The sequence below is a fragment of the Actinia tenebrosa genome, unplaced genomic scaffold (genome assembly GCF_029948245.1).
Source record: "Actinia tenebrosa isolate PJP-AT-01 unplaced genomic scaffold, QUT_ActTen_1.0 PGA_scaffold7__59_contigs__length_16204524, whole genome shotgun sequence".
In the NCBI taxonomy this organism is placed as follows: domain Eukaryota; kingdom Metazoa; phylum Cnidaria; class Anthozoa; order Actiniaria; family Actiniidae; genus Actinia; species Actinia tenebrosa.
The window spans coordinates 13,681,009-13,706,878 of NW_028292584.1; the positions used below are offsets into that span (position 1 = coordinate 13,681,009).

Genomic DNA, 25,870 nt, shown 5'->3' on the forward strand with positions numbered 1-25,870 from the left:
ACAAACAGCAGCAAATCAAGCAATCTAACTCTTATTGATGCTGCTGATAGCTCTGACAGATCTGGCTAACAACACGTCTAAGAAAGTGTATGCGTTGGTGGAAGACTCTATTCTTCACTAAGTTACATAGCATTGTCAAACAGCGATTATTCGAGTTAGGAGCATTAGAGCAAACAACCCCAAGTCGAAGCCCTTCGGAGACCAAAAGTCTTACGCACTCCTTGATTATAATGGAAGAGCTTGTCCAGACAATAGCTGGTATTGGTGATGATGATGCTCTCCCAAACTAGCGGCAAGGTCAAACCTTCGGACAGTCTTTAAAAGAACAACTTCCCTGTGTTTCAGAGGAGGTCGAAGCAACGTGTTGTTTGTTAGCGTGAGGGGGAGAGGTCCGCTGAGGGTGGCTCATATTGTGATGCCCCGTCAAGTCAGGTGGTCCTACACATTAACTAGTGCTAGGAACTGCTTGAAGGGTGTGTGGCACAGCAAGGACTATCACCATGACTAGTTGTATATTCCAGTTTCCCGACATTGTGCGTAAGAAAACCGTTTTGTTATCAAGTGGATGATATTTATGCACTAAAAGGTTTACCTCATTTTGCATTTTTGCATTGCCAGGTTTGTTTGCCTAAGAAACACTAAGGGAAAACCGTAAGCAATGTTGAAAATGAAGTGTATTGTCCTACTATTTTATTGCTTTAGTGAACAAGATGAAAAAAATTTCCAACTGGTTTGTTTGTTTTGTACAAATAGAGTATTAGCATAAGCATGTACAATATTATTTACTGCCACATACAACTCTTGACCCGTACGTATTATTACTAGTATTAGTAATTAGTATTATTAAGGGCAGGAGGAGACTGGCTTTATTATATAAAAAAAGGCTCAAGAAGGAATATATTCTGCATAATACAATTTTGTAATTAAAATCGCATTAAAGGAAATGCTTGGAGACCAAAAAAAAGGCATTTAATAAATGGACGCCCAGGAAACATGTTTTGGCCAGTTTTGCGCGGCCAAAACCATATCACGAAAATCTCATATCTCATTGAAAATTGAGAATTTTGTCTCCAAACTTGGTGTGCTTTTTCTTGATGAAATTATCAAACTTTTTTGTAAAAGAAATTCATCAAGCTCTGTAACCCTGGAAACTAGGGGCGTTTTAAGGAAAAAATCACTGCCTTAAGAGTTAATTTATGCTAATTTATGCTAATTTATTCATAAGTGATCCCCTTTTTCTGGTTAAAAAAATTGATTATTTTTAAGAGCAAATTTAATCAGCTTTAATTTGAGGTATCTTGCCCTACATGCCTCAAAATAGTTTTGAAAATATAAAATTGAACTTAGATCCTGCCATTTTTAACCCCTTTTAATTAGCTTTTTGAAACAATAGTATTATTCTTTACTATCAATAGATGTTACTTCTGGTAATAACTGTGTTATGACTGACAGCAATTAACATTTGGAAGCTTGGGGGATCTTCAAGGTTGTATATGTATATCTTGGTTTCTGGTTTCAGGCCATAGAAATAGTCAAATAGAATACTTTGAGGACTTACATTGGCATGTTTAGACTTAACAGTCACTAGTTGCATATTAATTGCCCCCCAGTCTGAGTCAACTTCAAAAAGTAACATGATTGATAGGTAACCAATAATTAAATTTGAATTAATTTCCCAGAAATGTGCGACATTTAGGAGTCATCATGACTCCATTATCAAGGGAACGAAAAATTTAATTAGTTGTTAATTACTTCATAATGACGTCATGGTGACTCTGAAGAAATCATCAATGTTTTTCTGATTAAATTTAATTGTTATATCCTCAATTGCTTCCAAAAACTTATTTACTTAGCAAGAGATAATATCAGCAACTAACAGAACACTTACTGGCCTTTCTTGTGGATCCATGAAGAAAATCTTGATTGTTATTTCAAATTCTCCCCATCCTGATTCATTCACTTCGTAAGGCGGCTTTGTAATCACTGAGATGATCATAATTATTACAACAGTTATTTATTAACCAGTTAATGACAGAGAAAAATAACTGGTGCTCCGTGGGCGGTCATGATGACTGGCCGTATATGGACTGATCAATCGGTCAATGTTACCAGTCCATGTGACCAGTCCATGTGACCAGTCCATGTGACCAGTCCATGTGACCAGTCCATGTGACCAGTCCATGGGACCAGTCCATGGGACCAGTCCATGGGACCAGTCCATGGGGCCAGTCCATGGGACCAGTCCATGGGACCAGTCCATGGGACCAGTCCATGGGACCAGTCCATGGGACCAGTCCATGGGACCAGTCCATGGGACCAGTCCATGGGACCAGTCCATGGGACCAGTCCATGGGACCAGTCCATGGGACCAGTCCATGGGACCAGTCCATGTGACCAGTCCATGGGACCAGTCCATGGGACCAGTCCATGGGACCAGTCCATGGGACCAGTCCATGTGACCAGTCCATGTGACCAGTCCATGTGACCAGTCCATGTGACCAGTCCATGTGACCAGTCCATGGGACCAGTCCATGGGACCAGTCCATGTGACCAGTCCATGGGACCAGTCCATGGGACCAGTCCATGTGACCAGTCCATGTGACCAGTCCATGTGACCAGTCCATGTGACCAGTCCATGTGTCCATTCCATGGGACCAGTCAATGGGACCAGTCAATGGGACCAGTCAATGGGACCAGTCAATGGGACCAGTCCATGTATCCATTTCATGTGACCAGTCCACGTGTCCATTCCATGTGACCAGTCAATGTGACCAGAAAATGGGATCAGAAAATGGGACCAGGCAATGTGACCAGTCTACCATGCAGTCAAGAGGTCTGGTCAAAAACCTGCTTGGTTGGATTGGTGACAAATCATAAATTACTGCAGTTTTCAATATTCTGCGAATTTGGTACATGAAAGCTGCATGCTGAAACCTGATTTTTTGCTGCCGCAATTAAAAATAATCAGTCAGTACCTTTTACATGTATATTCTTGACTGGCAGCAGTTAAAAAAAGATTTCACAGTAATATCTGAGTTCGCAGACTATTGAAAACTGCAGTAAATGTAACTGAGAATTATCTAATGTGCCCTTACCTCGTAATGGATTGGCATAACTCTCGTGTAGTTTAAAGTGTACTTTCTTGACATAACTGGACATGTCCTGGTATATAAAACATGCTTGTAGTTAACAGAAAGCTCTAAAGCATAGACATAACATTTCCCCACATCATTAGCTTTAATAGATGCTTGAAATGAAAGTTAAAAAGTTTTTAAGATTCTCATAATTGTAGAGAAAAAGCTCAGGCTACTGCCTAAACGTCTGTACTGGTTTACTGGTTCTTTTCACATTGAAACTATCACTACAGAAGAAGTAATGTATGGGGAAATTCCTGCCATAAACAGTCAATAATTTCGCCTTTTCTGGCGTTAGAAAAGTCTTCTAAGTCTACCGTACCTCGGTTTTATATGGTTTAATGTAGACAGTCCAGCCATGAGTGTGACCATCAGTCTCTCTCTTCTTGCCAAAATAGTGCGAAACGTTACCATATATGATAGGTTTTACGATAGATACTCCCTGAATGATAGTTGAAGGTACGAATTTAGTAAAAATATTCAGTAAAACCGGTAAAAAAGAGTGTATTTTTGAGGAACAAACCTTGACACGCGAGTTGTCTCCAAACCCCGCCATCTTGTTTTATGATATACATCCGCTGACCCATTCTTTACAAGTATTTTAAAATTGGGATCCCTGTGTTTTTAGGGGCATTTGGTATCAAAGAAAGGAATGAGGCTTTGCTTGCAAAATTTATGAGAAAAGCCAGATCAAGCGGCAGGATAAAAAGGTTTTCATAAAAAATACAAAGATTATTTTATTACTCTTAAGGCTTTCTCATGCAAATAGACACGACAAAAAAAGCTTTCACGCATAGAAACTATAAAGGTGCAGGCAATGTTGCATGAAAAAGGCTGTTTTGGGGGTGCAATGTTGCATGCAACGTGGTAGAAGCAGAAAATACTGCCTTTATTATGATTATCATAATTTCTACAAGTGAAAACTTGAAAATTTAACATGTTAAGATTAGATTTAAAATCAAGAAACAGGGCTTCCTGTGGTTCAAGGTCATTCTTTCTTTATTGTTCGATTACTTTGTTTCAGTAGATATTTTAGTAACATTAAACCCTAGTTCTTGAGAATCCTGAAATGATCTAGTTTTACACATTAAAGCTCTGACTGCAATGCTTGGCATAAGTACTAAAATCTTGTTTCAGAGTGGCATTTTGAATGCCGTTGCTCCCTTCTCTCACTACTTCTATCTGTCTTATCCATAAGTTACTTAAACCTGAGGAAATTGAAAAAATTTTTTTTTTTTTTTCAATTCTGATACAGTTGGTTGTTTCTTGTGTGAGCTGTTAAATGTTACCTCTGGATTATTAATCTTTCCCTAGGGAGATTTTATCAAATTATTAACAAATATTTATAGACAACAAATAGCAATATTCTCTCTACTCAGGGCTCAAAATAATGGCTGGGTATCGGACAATGTGCTATGTACTAATTTGACGATATAGCAGCAATGTCGGAGTATTGAGTATCAGGCTCTCTTAGGGAGAGGTAGAATGCAGGCAAGGGGAGAGGGGGAGTAAGAAAGGGAAAAAGGAGAGGCCCTCCTTCTCCCCTAACTCCGCCTCAGTCCCACTTCCCTTCCCTGGAGTGCATTATCTTCAGGGCTTAAAATAATATCTCGTCAGTCATCTGTCGTGATGTCCAGCCAAATTAATTTTAGCTTGGCTACACCATGGTCAATGTTACTCTTGAAAATGATCGGCAAGGCAAAGATTTGACAGGACAATTTCTAATTCTGTTTAGACATTGTCCCATGACCTGCCATTATCTTGAGCCCTGATTGTATTCTTGGACTCAAACACACTCATAAATGAGGGTAATGAAAAGCAACTTTTCCTCCTCTACAACCACTACTAAGTATTGGATGTGTGGGTGAAAACCTGCTAGTGAGCACTGGATGTTTATGACTTATTAGTGTCTTGAAGTCAATTAACTGTGAAGTCTTTTTCTTTAGACAGTTAGGAAGCTCTTCACAGTTTTGACTAAATGTCAAAAGGCGAGATGTGTTGCCAAAAGGTGACCCAATGACACGGCCATCATTGCTAAAGCAAGGCTCTTTTATGTAACCTCTTGCGACATTTGGCTCCTCTATGCAATAAATAAGCCTCTGAGGTCTTGATATATCACATTCTGCACCATCTGTCTCATCTAATGGAGAGTAAAGAAAATAAAACTGAAATGCATGAATGAAATGCATGTACAAGAGAACAGAACCTTCACACTACAATAACTTGTAGCGAAGACAAATTGCATGATTCTGCGAGTGTGATTGCAGGGGCAGATCCAACCCAAAAGGGGGAGGGGGGCTTGACTGAATTTTGCAAATGACACTACAGAACTTGGAAAAAATATTTAAAAATATGCTTTTTATTGCACTTCAAGAAACATAACCAGCATTCTGAAAGAAGGGGGGGTTGGGGGGGGGGGGGGGTGTGCAGGGCTATACAGCTGCCCTTTGCCCCTCCCTGGATCCACTCCTGGATTGGGAAGTGCTTTAATAAGCATACAGTATTACAAACCAGTTGATTGCTTGCCTTTTGTCTGGATATCATAAAGTGCCGTCCATTCCTGGTGCCAGTCCCCTCCAGTGTACCGTATAACAATACACCAGCCGTGTGGATGAACTTCCAGAGATGAAATACACCAGGGTTTTGTGTCTTCCGGAAACTCCTCAATTACTTCAAATTTATTCTTTGCTGACCATGGTACATCCGTACATGGTAGGTAATGTGCTTTCTGATGGTACGTGCCGGAGAAGTTCCAAAACGGGATCCCATGATCGCCAGATCTTGCCTCAAGTTGTTCGAGGTCTAGGTTATGAATGACAACCAAATGCCCTGCAATGGACGATATTATCATTTTGGTTCCACAAGGCGTTAGTTTCATTCTCGTCAACCGAGCAACTTTTAAGACACTTCTTCCTTCGATAAATCCTGATGGAGAAGGCCGGTTGAGATCCCAGACACGGATGGTATCGTCAAAGGCAGACGTCACCAGTTGTTTTGTTCTTCTACAATGTTCGATACTCTTCACCCAGCTTGTGTGCCCAACAAAACTAGACACTTTACTCTTCAAATTCCTTGCATCCCACAGTGCAATGGTCTTATCATCAGAACACGTCAAAAATGACCTTGAGTCTAAGAACCGTATGCAATTTATGCCATCATTATGGGCTCCACTCCTTGTAAGAATAAGCTTTTGATTAAGCGGATCAAACACAAGAAAAGCCGACCTCTCACAGGCAGCAAGAAGTAGCTTTCCATCAGGAGAAAACTCGGTATTGAAAATAGCACCATGATCTTCACAACCATCACGATTCTTCCCCCAGATGGACTTCAAACTCATGTATTTATAATAATTAGCTACAACAGAATCGTTTCGATACTGAACGCCATTTTCACGTTCTCTTAAATATTTATACGAGCTCCAGGAAGTTGTAGTTTCATGGTTGGTAGCTTCGGTTGTTGTGTACTTGAATTCTCCCATCTCTCTCTTCAAAAAATTGCTGTAAGCGTTCTTTAAGGTTGTTGTCAAAGCTAGTCTATCCCTTTACCAGAAAAACTGGCAACCATTCCTGTAAAGGCTTGAAATTCTTAATAAGTTGTTATCATTTTAAGGCTGCAAAATAAAAATGGCTTGACCTCGTGAAGAACGTGAATATCGCCATGTTTTTATTACACTCGAATCAGTCTGCCCCAGCCAATTCCTGCCACAGGACCCCCACTACACATAGAAAATAAATAAAAAAATATAAAAAATTAAACATTTACCTCTAAATAATATATAACAACAAACATGTTTACTGGTCATAAATTTAAAATATTTAAAAGAAAAAAATGATTTGGATATATTTTGTGATGATTTTGATATTTAGTTGTGGTGGGCTTCCTGTGCTTATACCGGCTGATTCATCATTACGAGAAAATGGCCGTCTCTTCAATACTAGAGATCTTTGAAGGTCCAAATGGTGGTGTTCTTGCTGTCGCTACTGGTTTATTCCTAGTCCTTATCACTACACGTAAGCTTATTTTTTTATCTGTTTTTATTGTATTCAAATTTTTGAAATTTTCAGCCCTCAAAAATATATCCTTTTTACGAATATTCACGTGCAACTTGCTTTTTCACTCCCACTACAGTGCAAATGTGTTAATTCTTTTCTTTTCGGTCATAACGATTTTATTTAAAGTCACTAGCTAAAGTAAATGACTTTTAATTTAACTAATGAAGGCCATTTCTACATTCTGTGGCGTTTAGATTCAAATATCGTAATGAATTGTTGAGAGTAACTTTAGTGTCTGTCTGTCTTGTTTCTACGTAGTGTCTTTGAAAGAAAGCCCACTGCCCATGTCATAATACCTTTACAAAGCATATACTATCGGGATCACATGCTTGTACAAGGCCCATATTGCACTCCTTAAAGGGAAGAGGGGGGGGGGGGGGGGGGGGGGCTATAGAACTCCTTAAAAAAGAGGGGACCCTATGGATTTGAAAATAGTGTAAACGTTAATTCAACAAGTATCATCTTCATTATCTCTTAGTCCTGTTGGTGTTCTTGAGGAAAGGTGGAAGGAGGGGGAATGCCGTTCTTCTTGTCGGCCTGACAGATTCTGGTAAAACACTATTATTTAGCAGGGTAAGTAGAAACAATAAGAATATGATAACAGAATTGTCACTTGAAATTGATGCTGTTATCCAATAAATAGTTTATCCACTGGATAAGATTTATCTGCATGCCAGATAGTGCTATTCAACCTTTGTACAACCGGGCCCAGGTTTTTATATAGTTTTCTTCCCTTTACAAAACCCAACATGCTTTATAACTCTTTCTTTGCATAGTTACAGTACAGGCCAAAAGTTTTTCAGGGTCAATTGTGTGTATTGCGCACAGACCCCACGCACGGGATCTGCTCCTACGTGTGGGATCCTACTGTACACGTGTATCCCGTCCGTACGAGCGGGAAAAGTAGCCCCGAGCAACCCAAAGATTGTTTCAGGTTTTGTTTTGAGTTGCGAATGAGTTCTCTGTTTTTGTTTTCATCAGCTAACGACTGGGAAATATGTGATGACTCACACATCAATGAAAGAGAATAAAGGCTCTTACACCTTAAAAGGAAAAAATGTAAGTAATTAATTTTCAACACGATATAATGTGTTACCATATTGTAGCTGCGCAACATTTATGGGGGGGAGGGATGGGGGGCAATGTACAGTTTTATTGCCATATCCACTAAGAATCCCACATGAATTAGTGACAGTTGTAGAAATAAATACTCTTCAATTTGGTTTTATAGACTCTATTCAGTGATTTTAAGATTTAAACTCCAAAGAATTACAATGTTGCACTCGACTCACAAGCAACCTCTCTCACTCTCTCTCATCCCATAATATTTTTTTTAACATCCTGGACACAGGAAGCCCAAAGTTCAAACTCCTAAGTCAAAAATCTTTTAATGATAACATTTTGGTGCCAAAAGCAAACTTTTGGTGGTGGGGCATGTTCTCCCTTCCCTACCCTTGCTAGTGCCATACTGTTTTCATTGCTATGCATTGAAATGAGACGAACTCTCATGACAGATCAACACAGGAGTGGGAAATACAACATTCATCCAATCTATAACCACAGGGAACCCAATTTAGTGTTAACAGTTATAAAGTATAAGTATCCCAAAATTTTGTTTTCATTTTCAAAAAACTTTTGTTTTTGGCTTTTAGCAAGGAAAGACTCTGGATGTTATTGATATTCCTGGTCATAGTAGAATAAGATTCCAATTTCTGGACAAGCAAGAAGGACAGGCAAGGTAAAAGTGGGCTAATGTTCTGGTGTTCTATAGAGAATGGCAATGCTGAGTACCCCAGCACCTACACTTGAAACACTGCCCACATCTTTGAAAATTTTGAAAGTTAATTTACAAACTCACGTTATCATTTTGGCATCTTCTTTCTCAATGCTTGTCGATGCTCATGGTCTCTATTTTCTTATTCTAAAAGATATTTATGTTAATCACACGTAATAAGTAACCTTATTTGTTACTATCTCTCATAACTGACTTATTAAACCCCGCGCATGATCTAGCTACTTAGTTCGATTAGCCCCGCTATTTCTAAGTAGCTTGTACTCTTCTTATACAATTATACATTATATATATATATATTATTGTCTCTTATAGTTGAGAGTGCTAAATAAACATAGGTTGTTGTTGTTGTTGTATAAAATACAGTATGGTATTTGTTTTATTGATTTTATAAACATTCTTTTTTGTCTTCAGAGCCATAATATTTGTCATTGACAGCGTCAACTTCCCAAGAGAATTGAAGGATGTGGCTGAGTAAGTAAAATATGTGTTCCATCCTTACAGCATAAGCTTTTTTAATAAAATAACCGTTATGGAAGAAAGCTGGAAATTCCAGATTGGTGGGGGGACGTTTTTCCAAATTTCCTCTATGGTGGGGTATGGAAATTTTCTGGAACCATACATTGGAACTAAGTGTTTTAGGTTTTGTGGAAAGAAAGAAAAAAAACCAGGATAACGTTGAGAAAAATCCTCAAATTGAGGGAGGTACTTTACCTAACAAACTCTACTCACATGTGAAGGCGAGTCCAGGATTCAAACCCCAGACCCTAGAGATGAGCTAGACAAAAGTACACTCTTCATATGCAACTCTTGATTCCTGAAGTCAGAGGAGCTTCCCCTTCCTCTCTGTAGTCCTTGAAAATACAGTAGTTTCTCTTTTAGACTATTGTCCATTAAAAAATTGTATGGAATTTTCTTTCTATAGACAAATGTATGACATACTTTGCAATAAGCACTTGTTGAAGGCTGCAGTTCCAATATTAGTAGCTTGCAATAAACAAGGTAAGGCTAGCTGATCAGCTCAGTTGGTTAGTCATATAATGTAGTGCCACACATCAGGTGGCGCCATGGTAACAGAGAGGTCATCCAGTTTCATCACAGTTTCCCTGGATATGATGTCAATGGAGAAGGTGTAGCTCAGTTGGTTAGTGCACGGCCTTCAGAGCTAGAGGTCCATAGTTCAATCCTCAGGAACTCCTTGTCTGTTTTGACTTCTCTCTTTTCTGTGTAGCTTTAATATGCTTTAAATACCCGTAAAAAGAGGGGGGGGGGGGGGGGTAGAGGGCACACTTTCAAGCACATTAAACATGAGCCCCTGGTGCGGGAGATTCAGGCAACCACTCCCTGAGTTATCGAAGTAAAATGAATTACCTTTACCTTTTTAACTTCCTACCTTCAGAGGCCTTCCACAGGAGAAGGTTAGATATTAGCTCTCAATTTGTGCAGTATGAATGATCGGCAAACTGGGTCCTACATTGCACCAGGGAGACGATAACAGGGGTAGAAGTTGTAGGTACATCTAATGCAGTGTACTGTTTGGGGACTGTGTCTCATTGAGATAGTCAACACATTCCAAAAACATTGGTATTTTAAAAGACAGTTTTCTCAAGGTTGCATGCGCATCCAACTTGACGGGCCACAAAACTGAAAAATGCAAATCCAGTAAAATTGAGAAGACAGTTTTATATTTTAAAAATATTCTTATAAAAAAAAAATCATTGCAATGCATGATAATACTCGTGTTCTGGTATCATGGCCCGTCAAGTTCCTTAAATTTGGATGCGTACGCAACCTTGAGAAAATGGTCTATTGAGTCACTGATTTCATGCTCTTGCTTTGCAGACATGACAACTGCGAAGTCTTCAAGGGTCATCAAGCTTCAGTTAGAGAAGGAAATGTGAGTACAAGGAAATGTCTCTTGCTGTACTTTGCAGTGGTTTGTTGGTCTGGTTATAGAGTGCAAACAATATAACCGTGAAACTTTAGTAATACTAAATAGCACAATTTCATGCAAATTCCATTGTTTTCTATTGTTTAATTAGCACTATTTTGTACTATTTAGTAATTAGTGTTTCACGGATTAATTGTTTGCACTCTAGTACAAAGTCATATTTTATTCAGGGTAGTTAAAATTATTTGATATTTCCTACATCAATCATATTACAACACTGAGACCTTTAAGCTTGAAGGCTTTTTGTAGACCTTTTTACCTTGGGTGCCATGTTTTCTCATATCAGACCACGCGTCATTCTATTGGGAATGAGATTCTTTGTTTGAGTCGTATCCATATTCATGTGTCTTCTCTTGTGCAACTGTTAAACAAAGAAATGATACTCTAGGGAATGGCGTGTGGTATGAAATGGGAAAACGTTATGCCCACGATTGAAAGGTCTATTTTCTTTCCCCATTAGGATAGTGAATGTCTGCTTACGAGCTATATGAATTTTGTTTCCCTTTTGGTGTTCATATTGCAGGGCATTGTATTTTTCTTTATTTTATTGTTTCTGTAATTTTCTGTAGTTTGTTTGATTCTTCCTTTGATTTTTGTTATCTCATTACATATTTAGTTGGTTTTTTTTTTGTTGTTTATCTTTTCTTATAGTTATTTTTCTAGTTCTGTAAAAAAGAAAAAAAAATCATAAACAATTGTAAAAGTTTTGTTTCCTTTTTTTTCAATAATTTATGAGTTTTTCCTGATTTTTCCAAACATTCTTACTTCAGAAACACTCTTCGTGTGACTCGCTCAGCTGCCCTTCAAGGAACAGATGGCTCCTCCAAAGATTCGTTTATCGGCAAGAAGGGAAAAGATTTTGAATTTGCACATGTAGAGCCAGTGAAAGTAGAGTTTGTAGAATGCACCTGTAAAGGTGACACTGAAGGCAAAGACCCTGATATCAATGCTGTATATGACTGGATTAACAAAGTGGCTTAAGGAACTAGTAGATAAAGACTATGGAAGAAACAAAGGAGGAAGATTTGCTGACCTACCATCTGACTGACTGCCCGACTGCCCGACCGACCGATTGACTGGCTGACTGACTAATTAACAGACACACACACAGACAGACACACACAGAGACTTACAGACACACAGATAAGGATAGATGGACAAAAAGGAAAGAGAAATAAGGAAGAAAGAAATGAGAGAAAAGGTAACATAAGATAAGAAAACAAACGATGAGTGGAAGATATTTTACCAAGAAATAGAAAGAAAAAGAATGAAATAAAGACTGAATAAAAAGGAAAGGAGAGTCAAAAAGTAAACAGACAGACAGAGTGGGAAGTATATGACAGCCTGACTTATTATTATAAAGGTATACGGTGTTTACCATGTAAAGTTAGTCTACACAGCCTTGTGTTCAGTAAAATAACAAAAGATAGACTAAAAATATTCAAAACTACTTGAAGGAATATAACTATTATTTTTCGCTAGCCAGATCGGGATTTAAACGCAAAAGTACTTTATTTTTCCCCGCGTATCTTACTTCGCATTAATATTTTTTCTCGTTGGATCGTGCATCATAAAAGACAATAAAGGAGATAATAGTTCAAGTTACATTCCACTGACTGATTCATTAAATGCCTACTTTTACAATTCTATGATGGCTCTTAGGCCCCGTCCACACGTATCCGGAAATTTTCGTATCCGCAAATTTTTTTTGCGGATACGAAAATGTTTGCGTCCACACGCAGCGTATTCGAATCGTTTTCACCGTCCACACGTGTCCGTTTTCGTAAAATTTGCGGATACGGTCACAAAATTTTGCGGACACGTGTGGACGCAACCCTTATCCGTAAAAAAAAATTGCGGATACAAAAATTTCCGGATACGTGTGGACGGGGCCTTATATTGCGCATGGATTGCGGTAAAATTGCTGCTTGCAATTTTGCTCTGCTTATTTCTTAAAGAGCATATTGTATGATGATACTCCGTGTAGGAATAACGGTTATATATATTAGCAATAAATGAATCAAGCGCATGCATTGCGTGTGGTTATTTTAAATTTAGTTTTAGTTGAATGAAAAAAAAATTGCTTGCTCGATCATGTAGGACAGTGAATGCTCAGTGTCTGGCGCTAGGCGCTCAAAGCTAAAGCGTTGACCCCCGATCGAATTAGTGTCTAGAAGGTAATTTTTGCTAAGGGAAGAAAAACAAGAGAAATCTGAGAAAAACTTTCAAAGCACAAGCGAGACAATCCGGGTCCCAAATTTAAAGAGAACCAATTCTTTATGTAAAAGATATTGGCTATTTTGAGTGTGTGGTGGGGTTTAACAGTTAACTGACAATTGACTTAAAAATTAGTAGTTCACTGACAAATAAGCTAAATTAATAGTAAAACAGTTAACTGTTATTTCATTATTTTTTGGTTATTATTATGGTCAGCGCATGTCAAACTATTAACGACTAATTGGCCTAAACATTAGTAGTTAACTGACAATCTGGTACCTCCATCCATACCCCATATTTTGTCTAATCAACAGAGCAAGTCAGTAAATACTAGTCATAGATTATTTCTGCGCATTGCATTGATTTCCTAGAGGAATTGTTCTGGGGGACATTGGCCGTTTTTTCTCACGCAAAAAAAACAAAAACAAAAACCAAAAAACAAAACAACAACAACAACAACAAAAAAAAAAAAAACAACACGAAAAAACAACAACATTGTGTTGTCCCCCAGAACAGTTCCTCTAGGAAATCAATGCAAGGTGTCTATATACAGGGTATTTCTTCCGTCTTAGGCCATAGTTGGATTCGACCAGGTGATATCCTGTATTGTCACGTAACCTTGACGACGTTGACGCTTCGAGCATGACCCTGTAATCCTCAGCTATTGTTACGAACCGAATATCAAACAGTGTCGACAAATAACGAAAGGTTGAATATTGAAAAGGCAATCAATATTTATTTTATTTTCTCGCCTGTGGCAGAATAGACGCGCCATGAAACTTTTGCTTTGATATATCGTCTGGATTCGAATTATCGTTACACTGAAGTGAAGATAAACTGCCATGAATGAGACGGATAATGGCTGGGATGAAGTTGAAAGTCTCATGCCAATGTCTGATGCTACGATTTACAGCAGTACTCAGAATGATGCTGTGAGTATTGCTGATTCTCAAGACATTGATAACGAGTCAGGTAGCGTACAAGACAACGAAATGGTCGTTATACAGGAAGACAACGATGAATACGAAAAACATGGCGAACAGCAAGATCGTCGAAGACCACACAATCAAAAGAGCACTAAAGGTCTTAACCACGGAACTAAAATTCCCGAACTTCAGGAGCTTAAAGGTTTGAGCTTAAGCTCGACCGACGAAGTAAAAACTATAAAAAATGAAAACATTAATGACGATTTGCAAAATTCGAATGATATCGACTCTCCAGGTGAAAAGTCCAGTGAAGAGAAAAAGTTGGAACCGGATAATTTGGAACCAGAAGAAATGCTGGATGGTGGAGCTGAGGAGCTCCCTTTTGTGAGATCCGTCAAGTATCTCGAGAAACATGAAATCTTTAGGCTTTTTCAGGTAGTTGAAAGTTCTTTTAATTCCGAAAGTGATTCCTAGAGTGTAAACCATAGAGAGCACGCACTAAACCCGCACAATAATTAGCACTAATTAGTACTATTTCGTACAGAATCCTTTGTTTTCTATTGTTTAGTTATCACTATTTTGTGCTATAAGTTAGTATTTGTTTCACGGGTTTAGTGCGAGCACTCTATATCCGTGAAATAGCACAAAACACATGTATTTCAAGTTTGTTTTCAACTGTTTCATTGGTGCTATTTTGTATTTAAGTAGTTTAAACACTTTCAAGTTGCTGAGATTCAGGCAATCAAGTGGCTTTCTCTCCAATCAAAATGCAAAAAATTGTGCACTATCCAATCACAACGCACCAGGAAGCGAAAGCCATTTGGAAGTCGCGCGCATTATTTGATTGTGGAAGCCATTTCAATGCACAACGAGAGAAAATTTCGTAATATACAACTATTTCAAAAATTAACGTTGGCCAAGGTTTGCTACATGTTAAATTTTGTAAATAATGTCAGTACACAAGAATTGTTGGAAAAAATCAATATTGTTGTGACCCCTCGCTGATTTTATTCACATTGCTTATATTGCATTTCGGGCTTGCTATCCAACATGCAACTGCAATAAAGCCAGCCTTCTTTGAAACCGTTCAACTCAGTTAGTTAAAATATTTCATACTTTACAATTTTCAATTAGATAGTTTTTCTTACCAACATTTTTTCATCACAGGGTCTCGCTGCGGACATTGTATACCGGCGCCCACATAATCCTCTGCAGTTTATTGTGGATAAACTAGAGAAAGAAAAACAAGAAAGGAATACAGCTGAAGATACGAACACTAACGAAGATGGCCAATCAAGTTGATCTTTAGATATCTTATGCCTGCGCATTTTTGTTTGCGCACTGTGTGTACAAAGAAGCTGCAAAGTGCTATTGGATTATTAAAGTAGTATAGGGAATGGGGGTTCCAGCGCAATCTCAACACGGGCAAGACCCGTGTCAAAAATCCACCTACGGACAATCCCCACTCCAAGTGTGGTTGGGGGCAACAGCGCAAATATGTTAGTCTATATATGGAGTGCGAAGAATGTAAGAGAACTTTTAAGAAAGAAGCGGATTTGAAAAAGCATTTGAAAATGAAGACGAAGTGTATGAGCAGTTATGATTGTGGATGTGGTAAGAAGTTTGAGACTAAGGTTAAATTGTTTTGGCATTGTCAGGACTGTGAGTACGACTACGACGACCTAAAAAGTGCTTGGTATTAGGTATAAAATATTTCCTATTATATAGATGGAATCCCAAAGCAACTTCAGCACGGCGTCAATACCCGGTAACGGTGAGATTGACGTTAGACAGTTTTGGCGTCAGTCAGAAAGGAAGGTTAAAAGGACTCTCCGAAAAGGTATAGAAGAATTAGGAGCCCTGAAAGCGAGCATAATGGTAGAAGTAAGTTTGTCAAAAGACGAGGTAATGACGGCAGCAATGTTGCGATCAAAGTCGTTAGTGATATTAGAATCCACGAATTTGGATAGGTCACTCAGTGAAGCCTTAGAAGCAATAATGGAGTCGCTGTCTAACTACACGAAAGAAGGATCGGGTTGGACAGTAGAGGAGGTTGAAGGAATAGAGATAAGTATAGCCAGGTACGTACCCATACGAGGGGGGAGTTACGTACCGCTACCAACGTGGGTAGAAAGGAAGAAGGCTATTGTAAACGTGAAGAATGAAGACAATCGATGCTTTATGTGGGCAATCAGGTCTGCACTGTATCCAGCAGAGAAGGATCCCTGTAGGACAAGTAAGTATCCCACAGACGATTTAGAGTGGGATGGTGTGGAATTTCCCATGCAGTTGATAGACATCCCCATATTTGAGGAAATAAACGATCTAGCAATTAACGTTTACGGAGTCAGAGAGCAGACGATAGTACCGTTAGTTCTGTCAAAAAGTAAAGGAGAGCGCGTACATTTATTCTACCACGGCGGACACTACTCATGGGTTAAACACATTAGCAGACTATTCTACAGACATACTAAGCACAAAGGCAAAAAGTACTTCTGTGACTGCTGCTTGCTGTCATTTACATCCTTAAATACCCTAAAGAAACACGATGAGATCTGCCGCGGAGTCGAAGAAGTGGCGCAACGGATCCAGATGCCCACCAACAAAGAGCTTTCATACGCAGACCATCAAAAGCAGATGCAAGTGCCTTACGTGATATATGCAGACTTCGAAGCGTTGATAACTAAGGAAGAGCAGAAACGTGGCGCCACGAATAAGGTAGGATTACACGAGATCTGCTCCTTTGGTTACATAGTAGTCAAATCAGACGGTAAAGCAAACCCTCCTGTGATTTACCGAGGTAAGAACGCAGCTAATGAGTTTCTAGAAGCATTGCGAGAAGAGGAGGGGGAGATAAGAGAACAATTAAGACGTCCAAAGAAGATGGAATTTACCAAAGAGAACCAGGAGGCTTTTAACAAGGCAAAAAAATGCCACATTTGCCAACATACGCTTCTTCAGTTTGGAAGACGAGCCAAGAAAGCGTGGGATGAAGATGGAAAGTATCTAGGAGAAGCTCATTTTAAATGCGGGAAGTATGCTAAGAAAGGTGAGAAGCCGGGAAAGCCCTCCACGCACTGCATTCACTGCCACAAAGCATTTGTTGAGGATTTCTATGTGGATAAGGTTAGGGATCACTGCCACATCACGGGTAAATACAGAGGAGCGGCTCATTGGAAATGCAATATAAACTTCAAAGTAAATCCAGACATGGAGATTCCGGTGTTCTTTCACAACCTCCGCGGTTACGACTCCCATTTGCTACTACAAGGAACAGACGGCTCCGACGTCAAATGCATACCCAACAACAAAGAGCGCTACATGTCCGTAACTGTGGGTAAGCTAAAGTTCTTAGATTCGCAGCAGTTTATGGCGGACTCCTTAGCAAACCTCGTAAAGTATAACACCAACTTTCCCATTTCCAGTCAATATGGCGCGGAAAGGAAAGGAGTCTACCCATACGAATACATGGATTCCTGGGATCGATTCAAAGAGTCCCTACCACCCAAAGATCGCTTCTACAGCACCCTAAACGAGTCCGGCATAAAGGATGAGGAGTACCAGCATGCGTTAGACGTGTGGGAAAAGTACTCCTGTGAGAACATGGGGGACTACCACGACATCTACCTAAGGTCTGACGTAGTGCTGCTTGCAGATGTTTTCCAAAGCTTCAGAAAGATGGCTATGGAATATTACGGATTGGATCCCGCTAATTTCTACACGGCTCCTGGGCTCAGCTGGAGTGCTTTGTTAAAGAAGACAAATGCGCAGTTGGATCTCCTAACGGAGTACGACATGTATCGGTTTATGGAAGACGGTATTCGTGGCGGCGTATGCGGACCCAGCCGACGTTACGCCCGCGCAAACAACCCCTTAGTAGAGCACGACCCAGAGAAACCAACCACATACATTTACTACCTGGATGCGAATAACCTTTATGGTTGGGCAATGTCACAGTACCTACCTGTGAGAGACTTCGAATGGGATCCAGTGAAGCCGATAGACTTCTACATGCAGGTAGGAAAGGAAGAAGACAAGGGTTACGTCTTAGAAGTGGATCTGGAGTACCCAGAGCGCCTGCACGACGAACACAATGAGTTCCCCTTAGCACCAGAAGCGATAGAGATACCATTTAAGCAGCTAAGTCCGCTGCAGAGGGAAATGTGCCCTGGTTACAAACCGTACAGGAAACTAACTATGAACCTGATGGATAAGAAGAAGTATGTGGTACATTACCGCAACCTGCAGTTTTACGTGCGACACGGAATGCGCGTAGAGAAGATCCACAGAGTCCTAAAATTCACGCAGGAACCCTGGATGCGCCCCTACATTGACTTTAACACGCAAAAGCGTACCGCAGCGAAAAATGACTTCGAGAAAAACCTCTTCAAACTGATGAACAACAGCGTGTTCGGAAAGACAATGGAGAACATCCGCAAGCGCGTAAGCGTAAAAATAGTCAGCACCAAAGAGGAAGCAGAAGCATACGTGTCACAGCCAGGCTTCGTTAGATACGTAGAAATGCTGAACTTCTACGTGATTCACATGAAAAGGGCAAACCTCTTACTAAACAAGCCCGTTTACACAGGCTTTACGGTGCTGGATCTATCGAAGCTGCTTATGTACGAGTTCTACTACGATAAGCTTAAGCCAAAGTACGGAGACCGCTGTCGCCTCCTGTACACAGACACCGACTCCCTAATTCTAGAAGTGCAAACGGAAGACGTTTACAAAGACTGCCTCCCCGACATAGACGAGTACGACACCAGCGGTTACCCGAAGGAGCACTTCCTTTACTCTGCGAAGAATAAGAAGGTAATTGGGAAGATGAAAGACGAAATGTTAGGAAAACCCATAGTAGAGTACGTGGGTCTGAAACCAAAGATGTACAGCGTGCTAAAGTTAGACGGCGTAGAAAAGAAAGCTAAAGGCGTAAAAAAGTACGTGGTTAAGAAGGACATTACGCACGAGTCCTACCTCAACGTATTACGAACACGCAAGGAACAGCGGCATAAGATGAACAGCCTGCGCAGCTATGGTCATCAGATACATAACGTCACGCAGGAGAAGGTGTCACTGTCTGCATTTGACGGTAAGCGATGGATGTGTGATGACGGAGTGCATACGATAGCATTCGGACATCACACGATAAGCAGTTCTTCTTTGACGAACCCACGCGTGGGGACCATCATGAAGATAATACAAGATGGGCTGACCCTTCTTAGCTATTACGCTTCGGATCTGGTAAGTTTCCAAAGACCAATTAGGATCCGTAGCTCTTTTGGATCCTCCTTCTAATTCACCCGGCTCATAGAGATATCGGACCGTGACATTACCTAATTTCTTTTCATGGGGGAAGACCACCCTCGAACTTCTGACGAAGGACTTGTGTTCCACGTGTTTCTTTTTTATGGCATCCTTGGGTTTCATTCCCGTAGCCCTGGCCGCCTCGTTGTTCAAAGCCGCGACGACCTGGGGGAGCCTCTGAGTCCATTCCCTATTGCGTTTGGAGGGATCTTCCAGCTCTTTCCAATACTGGTACCCAAAGAGACGCTCGGCCAAGGTCTTATTGAATCTTTCGACGATGCTCTGACCCCTGTGGTACTCTGCTTTAGCTCTTCTAATCTTAGTGTCGTGGTCTTTCAGGGTCTTGGTAACCACGCCCATAAACTCCGTCCCCGCATCCACTTGCAGCAGCTTAGGCCATTTCAAGACGCGCTTATAAATCCTACCTAGGGCTTCTGCGACTTCCCCAGAATCCTTGCTGGTTATAGGTTCGGCGTCCTTGTATCTGCTTGCGATATCGACTACGGTCAAAGCGTACCTATAGGTCTTCTTTCTCACCTTGTCGTGCGGTAAGAAAAGCAAATCCGCCTGATGAACTTCATTAGGGGTATTTACGGTGAAGCTGGGCCTGGGAATGTACTTAGGCACGGGAAGATAAACCTGCCAGAGGGTTTGTTTTTTCAACCACTTCTTAGCCGTTTCATCTGATACCCTGGCCGCGGTCGCGAGTTTCTTGATAGCTGACGCTCCTTTCCAATAGCCCTCAGGCCCATAGTAAATCCTTTTGAGTTTGTCCTCTACGCGGCCCATTATATGAATTCCAAAACAAGATTGATCTTACGTCCATTGAAATCCACCGTCTTTCCGTCCACTTTAATGGTGATGTTTATGCTTTCTACCAAATTAGATAAGTCATAGCTCAAAGAAATGGGAGTGTATTCTACTGGGTCAAATGGATTACCTTTGGGCAGAAACTTGGACATAAGAGAAGACTTTTCTCCATTGTTGTAACTATGAACCAAGTCGCAATAGACTTCGTAAGAGGATGCGACTTTCCATTTCACATCATATGTATTGCCGCTATTTATTGTGGTACTAGTAAGGCCCAGGAGTTCTACCAATGAACTGTCCTTTAGATTGGCGCTCCCATTATTTTTCTCGAATGTCATTTCATGGGGCAATCCTGTGGTAAGAGTATATCCATGCTTTGCTAGCTCCTTAGCCAGTGTTATGGGGGTGTAATGGGAATCTGGTATCTTTGGTTTGGTGCCGGAAGTTCCGATGACAAAGCCATTAATTAAATTATACCAAGAATTGTACAAAGAGCAACTAACCAGCCGAACCTTACAGGCTTTGATGGGAGGATTCAAATACGTGGTAAAGTCATTCTTGTCGCTTTCCAAAAAGACGATCATATATTACAGGGGACAAGTCCCCTTCGTTAGAGCAGATACGTCAAGGCCACGCCTCCTGCCAGCCCTGCGACTCCTACAAAGACCAACTCATTGTCTTTTTGTTTCTTAGAAGGCTGGTAGTAATTCTTGAACTGAGGCTTTCTTAACCCCGTTAATGCCGCGGGGTGTGCTTGCGCATAAAGTTTGAAGGCGTAGTCTGTGTTTTCGAAGTTCTTATCCGCCTGCATTTTGTCTTGGTAATTCTTATCCAACCAATCCCTGTAAGCTTGTCTTTTTTCATTCCAAGCTGCAACGTCCCTTTGATATTTCTCCAGCGCTAAGTCGTGTCTCTTTCTTTCGGCGGCCAAATCTCCGCTGCGATCACCTCTAACTAATCTATCCAAATATTGACCACCATAATTAGCCCCTGTAAATGCTAAGGCTGCAATAACTCCACCTGCGACTAAGCTAACCATTATACATTAGGGATGTACTTTTCCTTCCGTAGGTAATCCTTTACCATGATAGCCCCGCCAACGGCAGCGGTCATCTTAGCAAAGTTAGCGAAGCTCTTGCTTGGGTCTTCAGTAAAGTCTTCTTTGAGCACTTTCTTACCTACCCAACCAATACCCGCAACAATAGAAGTAATGATAGCTGCTTCTTCAACAGTTTTCAACAACGCGGTCGACATTATATTACAAAGCGAGAAGGTCGCCACGGGTGATAAATCTACTCCATTTCAGGGATCTTACTTTTTCTAACCTCCACAGGTGCGTGCACGGGCGCGTGATATGTTGGTGGTTCCCTACTTTTGGCTTCGTAGCCCGCCATTGTAAGTAAAGGCTGCCTGCTGCTATAGCGAACTCCTAACGCGCCAATGACGTACCCAGGATTAATGAAGGATTCCTCTCTTTTTCCTCCACCTTTTCCTCTTTCTTTGCTTTGTTCTTCCTATTCATCTCCGCGAGCTTCTTCCCCGCGGCAACTCTGCCTGGAGATTTAGCCTTGGTAATCTTCTGCTCCTCTTGGGGCTGCTCAGGTTGTTCTTCGGTACCACTCATCTTATACTAAGGGACTTGAAGGACTTGACAAGTAACTTGATGACGACTTGACAATGACTTGGCAATGACTTGACAACGACTTGACTAAGTACTTGAGAATGACTTAAGGACGACTTGACTAAGTACTTGAGAATGACTTAAGGACGACTTGACTAAGTACTTGAGGACTGAACGACTTGACTAAGTACTTGAGGCGACTTGATCAGGTACCTCAGCAAGTGCCGCCTGGAAGACCTTTTCGACTTCTCTGTCCTTTTTGAAGTCCTTCCAAGATGTTCCGAAGGAACCTAGTACCTCCTTCAAGTCGACGTGCTGAGCTACGTGAAGTGCCGCAGAGGCGACTGCCATTAACTTACCGCACTTCAAAGACAACCACCCGCAGGTTATCTTAAGTTCTTGGGCGATGACATAGTCATCTCTTATGTCCTTCTGTAGTTGCTCCACGTCGTCTATGGGCAGTGCAAGTCCAAGCAATTTAGTGGCAAGTCGGATAGCGGAGTCTGCTACGGCGTCCGTGGTCTTACTTGCAAGGGCGGCCTCGTACCTCTTATGGAACTTCTTGACTTCCTCTTCCGACAGCTTATTAACCTGCTCATGGGTAAGTTCCTTGCCTATCATTTCTTTGCACTTCCCAGAAGACACAAGAATGTTAAGTTGTTCCTTGAGGTTACTTTCATCTAACTGTGTGGGGACTTCATCTATGAGCTGCTCAATGTCCATATATGTTAACGTCATACGGAAACCTCAAAGAGAAGATCATTTTGGAATGTTGGCGCGCTTTTAAATACCGCATGTATTCGTGCAGCTGTTCCTTGCTTATCTCGCCGCCGTAGTCGCTTAAGATGGTTTCCAGGTCAGACTTACTGGGTGTATAAAATGCGACCAGGGAGCCTATGTTTTCCCTGAAGGGTTTAGAGACACTGGTAAGCTGCTGGGAAAGCAACCAAACGCTGATATTGTCGTGTCTGCCGCTGAAAGCGAGCTTCACTAATTCGGAGGTGCGCCTTTTTACGTCGTCCCCGCAGGCAATGTCATCCAGTATGAGTAAAGTCTGTGTATCTTTAGGGAATTGTTTGTGCCAAAACTTCAAATGGCTGGATAACTCGTTAGGGTCTAAGATATCTACGAAGAAGTCGTCATCTTTCGCTCCTATACCCGTCCAGGTGCGGTTATTCACGTAGGTGGGGCAAAGCAGCACTATGTAGTCAAAGCGGCATCTAAAGGGTCCTAATAGCTGCTCTACCACGAACTGGGTCTTTCCGCAGCCGGTGGGTCCTACTATCAGAGCATTGCAGGGAATATGATTCGGATCCATTATATATACAATGGACCCAGTGGAAGCAGTAAGAAGGATTGCCGCCGACGCAAAAGATAAAAGAGACACCATAGAAATGCAAAGGGAAGAGATAGGCCGGTTAAAAGAGCGCGTACAGGAATTGTACGATGAAATGTGTGGTCTGAAGCGTGCAGAACGGTTTGGCGCGCTTTTGACAATGGCGGGCTGGGCTAAGGAGTCCATTAAGGACTTCATTCGATATCCCCCATAGATATATGGACTGCATTACGTGCGAACTACCTGCTGACTGCATAATCCCTCCCAAAACACCGATACCCAAACCGTGTAAAAAATACACCTGCCGTCACTGTAATAAGGTATTCTCTGAAGAAGACTTCGTTGGACATTGGTGTCCCGCGGATACTAAAGCACAAAGGACTTTAGACGACGCTCGAGAAGAGTAAGAGGCCGCAAAGAAGACCTTACTAAGCCCCAGCAAGAGGAATTAGCATAGGTCTTTCTTTTTTATTGTTATTTTGTTAAATGCTGCAAAGAGGTCTCAAGTAAGGACCTATTTTTTATTGTTATTTTGTTAAATCGAAGAATGGTTAACATGATTATCTTTTTGCTGGTTTCAACGATGAGAAAGAATGATACCTCATCTCTTAATGGGGGCTTAACAAAATAACAAGAAATAATAGACCTTATCCTAAAACCCTCTTTGCAGCATTTAACAAAATAACAATAAAAAATAGGTCCTATCCTAAAACCCTCTTACAGGGTTTAACAATTTAACAATAAAAAAATAAGGTATATATAATGAAGTGCGTGCAATGTGATAGAGCTTTTAGTAGCAAGCAGCGACTGCAATACCATCTTTCCAAGAAAGTCTGTCAGAAGACCATCAGCACTGTTTGCGGTGACTGCGGTAAGGAATTGTCCACAGTACAGGCCCTACGATATCACCGCGAGCATAGAGTCTGCCTTAAAGGTCATTGCCGCCGATGCGATGAACCCCTCTTCGAAGAAAACTGGCATAAATACCGCTGCCGACGTTACCACCTCGAAGAAGTCGTCTGTGAAACCCACGGCGATTTAGCAGAGCGATGTTGTCCCCTTGAAACCAGCCGGGCGCTCACGCGACGTAAGAAGGAAATAGACCAAGATTTCGTATGCTTTGACGACTACGAAGGAGTAAGATGGGAGAACCGAGAATACTGGGATGGCATCTGCGATAAATGTGGTTGTCAACGCAGCGGTCAACATATTTGGTGTTGCCTGTACGAAGGTCCCAAGCCTTTAGACCATTACCTTGCAATACGAAAAGAATGGTCTAATATATGATGTTACCTTACGTCGCAGGAGGAGCCTTGATTACGATATCGATCGATTTCATGTCGGAAAAAATGAGGTCCGACGTAGCAGACCAATACCTAGAAGCCCATGAGGACGACTAATCACACAATGGATTAGCCTCCGCCTTTCTTTCAACGTCGAACTTCCATCGACCGTTGACTTTACCATAGCTACGTACGTGAGTGTACTCTTCGCCTTGCAGTACGTACCGTACGCAGTCAGGAGCCCACAAACTGTACTCTTGGCTGCCGTCTAAGAGGACCAACCTTAAACGGTTAATGTCCTCGAAGACGACGTAATTTTTTATTTCGTATGAAATGCCTTGTATTAATTCGCGCCAGTGAGTTTGTTCAACTATCATTATATTTATGAAATATCTTTCGGTGCGTTTGTAGCGTCTCCTGTGACTTGAAAGCCTTAACGCAGCCAGGACAAGGTATGCGAATGCCGTCGACGTAACGGTCGATTTCCCTGCAGATCAGATCGTAATCGTTGCTTACCATCGTTAAGTATCCATTCATTTCATATTGCGTCAACACCGCTTTTTGTTTGTCGGACAATACGCCGTTACCCTTTGGCGTCTTCAGTTCCAGACAGAACCCATTGTATTTCTTATGGGAGTTAAGAATTAGGATGTCGGGTTGACCTGCCTGGTAGCCCTTTTGCCAGCACTTTATCCTTTTACTACTGGTATCTTGCAACTCCCCGAGTCCAGGTGCTAATATCAGCGTGGGGTAAAACCGGCGTATGCGATCGATGACCTTCTTATGTAAGTCGAACTCATCCTCGATCTTGAAGGCCAACTTATTTGGACCATCCAACGAGTATTTCCCCTTCTTCCTTAACGTAGGTAGAACGTCTTCGAAGACCCAATCTTGGAACGACTCTGCCGTTGGCAGTTTGGAGCTGAATATCAATTGATACAAACCAGACTCCGTCACATACAGGGATTGCGGGTGCGAACCAGAAGGGAGGCGATTCACCTCCAACTCGTTAAGTCTCTTCTTATGCTTGTCCCGCACGTGGGCTTTAATAGCATCTTTGGTGTCTGCATAACCTAATGCCTTTGCTACCTCCTTTGCTTTAAAGTACAGCTTATCGCCTTGCACTATGCATTGCAGTTTAGTTTCGTTGTTTTCGAATACGCGGAGCATATTATACGTAAGGAATATTTTTCATCCTTTCGCTTGGCTCAAGGAACGCGAGCCTAGTAGGCAACGCTTTTTAGCTGATTCATTTCTACACTCAGTTGCGCGTCTGAGACTACGAAGATATACGCGTTGATCTTAGTAGTGTCGCTGGCATGTTTGGTGCGCTTGATCTCCAACGTAATGCCGTCCTGGGTATTTACCAGCCGCAATCCCTGTCCATGTAGGCCTTCGTCGTTCGTCGTGCGCATGTCGATCCACAGCGCATACTTATCCT

At 41.3% G+C, this 25,870-nt stretch overlaps 4 protein-coding genes and 1 long non-coding RNA gene across 6 annotated transcripts; 2 read left to right on the top strand and 3 right to left on the bottom strand.

The window, feature by feature from the left end:
- Positions 1–1,445: 1,445 nt before the first annotated feature.
- Positions 1,446–3,711, bottom strand: LOC148905704 (YEATS domain-containing protein 4-like). The gene is made up of 4 exons (XM_089039980.1): positions 3,658–3,711; positions 3,457–3,576; positions 3,096–3,162; positions 1,446–1,983 (listed from the first exon to the last, which is right to left on the bottom strand). The coding sequence occupies exons 1-4, from the start codon at positions 3,688–3,690 to the stop codon at positions 1,850–1,852; spliced, it is 354 nt and encodes a 117-aa protein (XP_088896106.1). The 5' UTR covers positions 3,691–3,711; the 3' UTR covers positions 1,446–1,849.
- Positions 3,712–4,115: 404 nt separating this feature from the next.
- On the bottom strand, positions 4,116–6,822 carry LOC148905705 (DDB1- and CUL4-associated factor 10-like). Of its 2 annotated transcripts, none has more exons than XM_089039965.1 (2): positions 5,646–6,822; positions 4,116–5,274 (listed from the first exon to the last, which is right to left on the bottom strand). In XM_089039965.1, the coding sequence occupies exons 1-2, from the start codon at positions 6,610–6,612 to the stop codon at positions 4,931–4,933; spliced, it is 1,311 nt and encodes a 436-aa protein (XP_088896091.1). In that variant the 5' UTR covers positions 6,613–6,822; the 3' UTR covers positions 4,116–4,930. The 2 variants fall into 2 exon arrangements, with proteins under 2 accessions (XP_088896091.1, XP_088896092.1); XM_089039966.1 differs by having other exon boundaries at positions 5,661–6,820.
- Positions 6,823–6,971: 149 nt separating this feature from the next.
- LOC116306540 (signal recognition particle receptor subunit beta) lies at positions 6,972–12,958 on the top strand. The gene is made up of 8 exons (XM_031716621.2): positions 6,972–7,144; positions 7,665–7,759; positions 8,168–8,245; positions 8,839–8,924; positions 9,393–9,452; positions 9,904–9,980; positions 10,821–10,875; positions 11,700–12,958. Exons 1-8 carry the CDS (start codon positions 7,051–7,053, stop codon positions 11,908–11,910), a joined length of 756 nt encoding a protein of 251 aa, XP_031572481.2. The 5' UTR covers positions 6,972–7,050; the 3' UTR covers positions 11,911–12,958.
- Positions 8,918–10,215, bottom strand: LOC148905706 (uncharacterized). The gene is made up of 3 exons (XR_016121705.1): positions 9,921–10,215; positions 9,711–9,832; positions 8,918–9,107 (listed from the first exon to the last, which is right to left on the bottom strand). It is a non-coding gene; the product is annotated as an uncharacterized LOC148905706 (long non-coding RNA).
- An 842-nt stretch (positions 12,959–13,800) lies between the features above and the next one.
- LOC148905707 (uncharacterized) lies at positions 13,801–15,668 on the top strand. Its single transcript, XM_089039976.1, has 2 exons — positions 13,801–14,507; positions 15,240–15,668. The coding sequence occupies exons 1-2, from the start codon at positions 13,989–13,991 to the stop codon at positions 15,372–15,374; spliced, it is 654 nt and encodes a 217-aa protein (XP_088896102.1). The 5' UTR covers positions 13,801–13,988; the 3' UTR covers positions 15,375–15,668.
- Positions 15,669–25,870: the final 10,202 nt, after the last annotated feature.

Excerpts from the sequence above, each read along its gene's own strand:
- LOC148905704 (XM_089039980.1), bottom strand. The coding sequence starts at position 3,690 with ATGGCGGGGTTTGGAGACAACTCGCGTGTCAAG. Across the intron at positions 3,577-3,657 it reads GAGACAACTCGCGTGTCAAG|GGAGTATCTATCGTAAAACC; the intron begins GTTTGTTCCTCA and ends ACTATCATTCAG. Across the intron at positions 3,163-3,456 it reads TTAAACCATATAAAACCGAG|GACATGTCCAGTTATGTCAA; the intron begins GTACGGTAGACT and ends TTTATATACCAG.
- LOC116306540 (XM_031716621.2), top strand. The coding sequence starts at position 7,051 with ATGGCCGTCTCTTCAATACTAGAGATCTTTGAAGGTCCAAATGGTGGT. Across the intron at positions 7,145-7,664 it reads CCTAGTCCTTATCACTACAC|TCCTGTTGGTGTTCTTGAGG; the intron begins GTAAGCTTATTT and ends ATTATCTCTTAG. Across the intron at positions 9,981-10,820 it reads AGTAGCTTGCAATAAACAAG|ACATGACAACTGCGAAGTCT; the intron begins GTAAGGCTAGCT and ends CTTGCTTTGCAG.
- LOC148905707 (XM_089039976.1), top strand. The coding sequence starts at position 13,989 with ATGAATGAGACGGATAATGGCTGGGATGAAGTTGAAAGTCTCATGCCA. Across the intron at positions 14,508-15,239 it reads AAATCTTTAGGCTTTTTCAG|GGTCTCGCTGCGGACATTGT; the intron begins GTAGTTGAAAGT and ends TTTTCATCACAG.
- LOC148905705 (XM_089039965.1), bottom strand. The coding sequence starts at position 6,612 with ATGGGAGAATTCAAGTACACAACAACCGAAGCTACCAACCATGAAACT. Across the intron at positions 5,275-5,645 it reads AAAAGGCAAGCAATCAACTG|ATGAGACAGATGGTGCAGAA; the intron begins GTTTGTAATACT and ends ACTCTCCATTAG.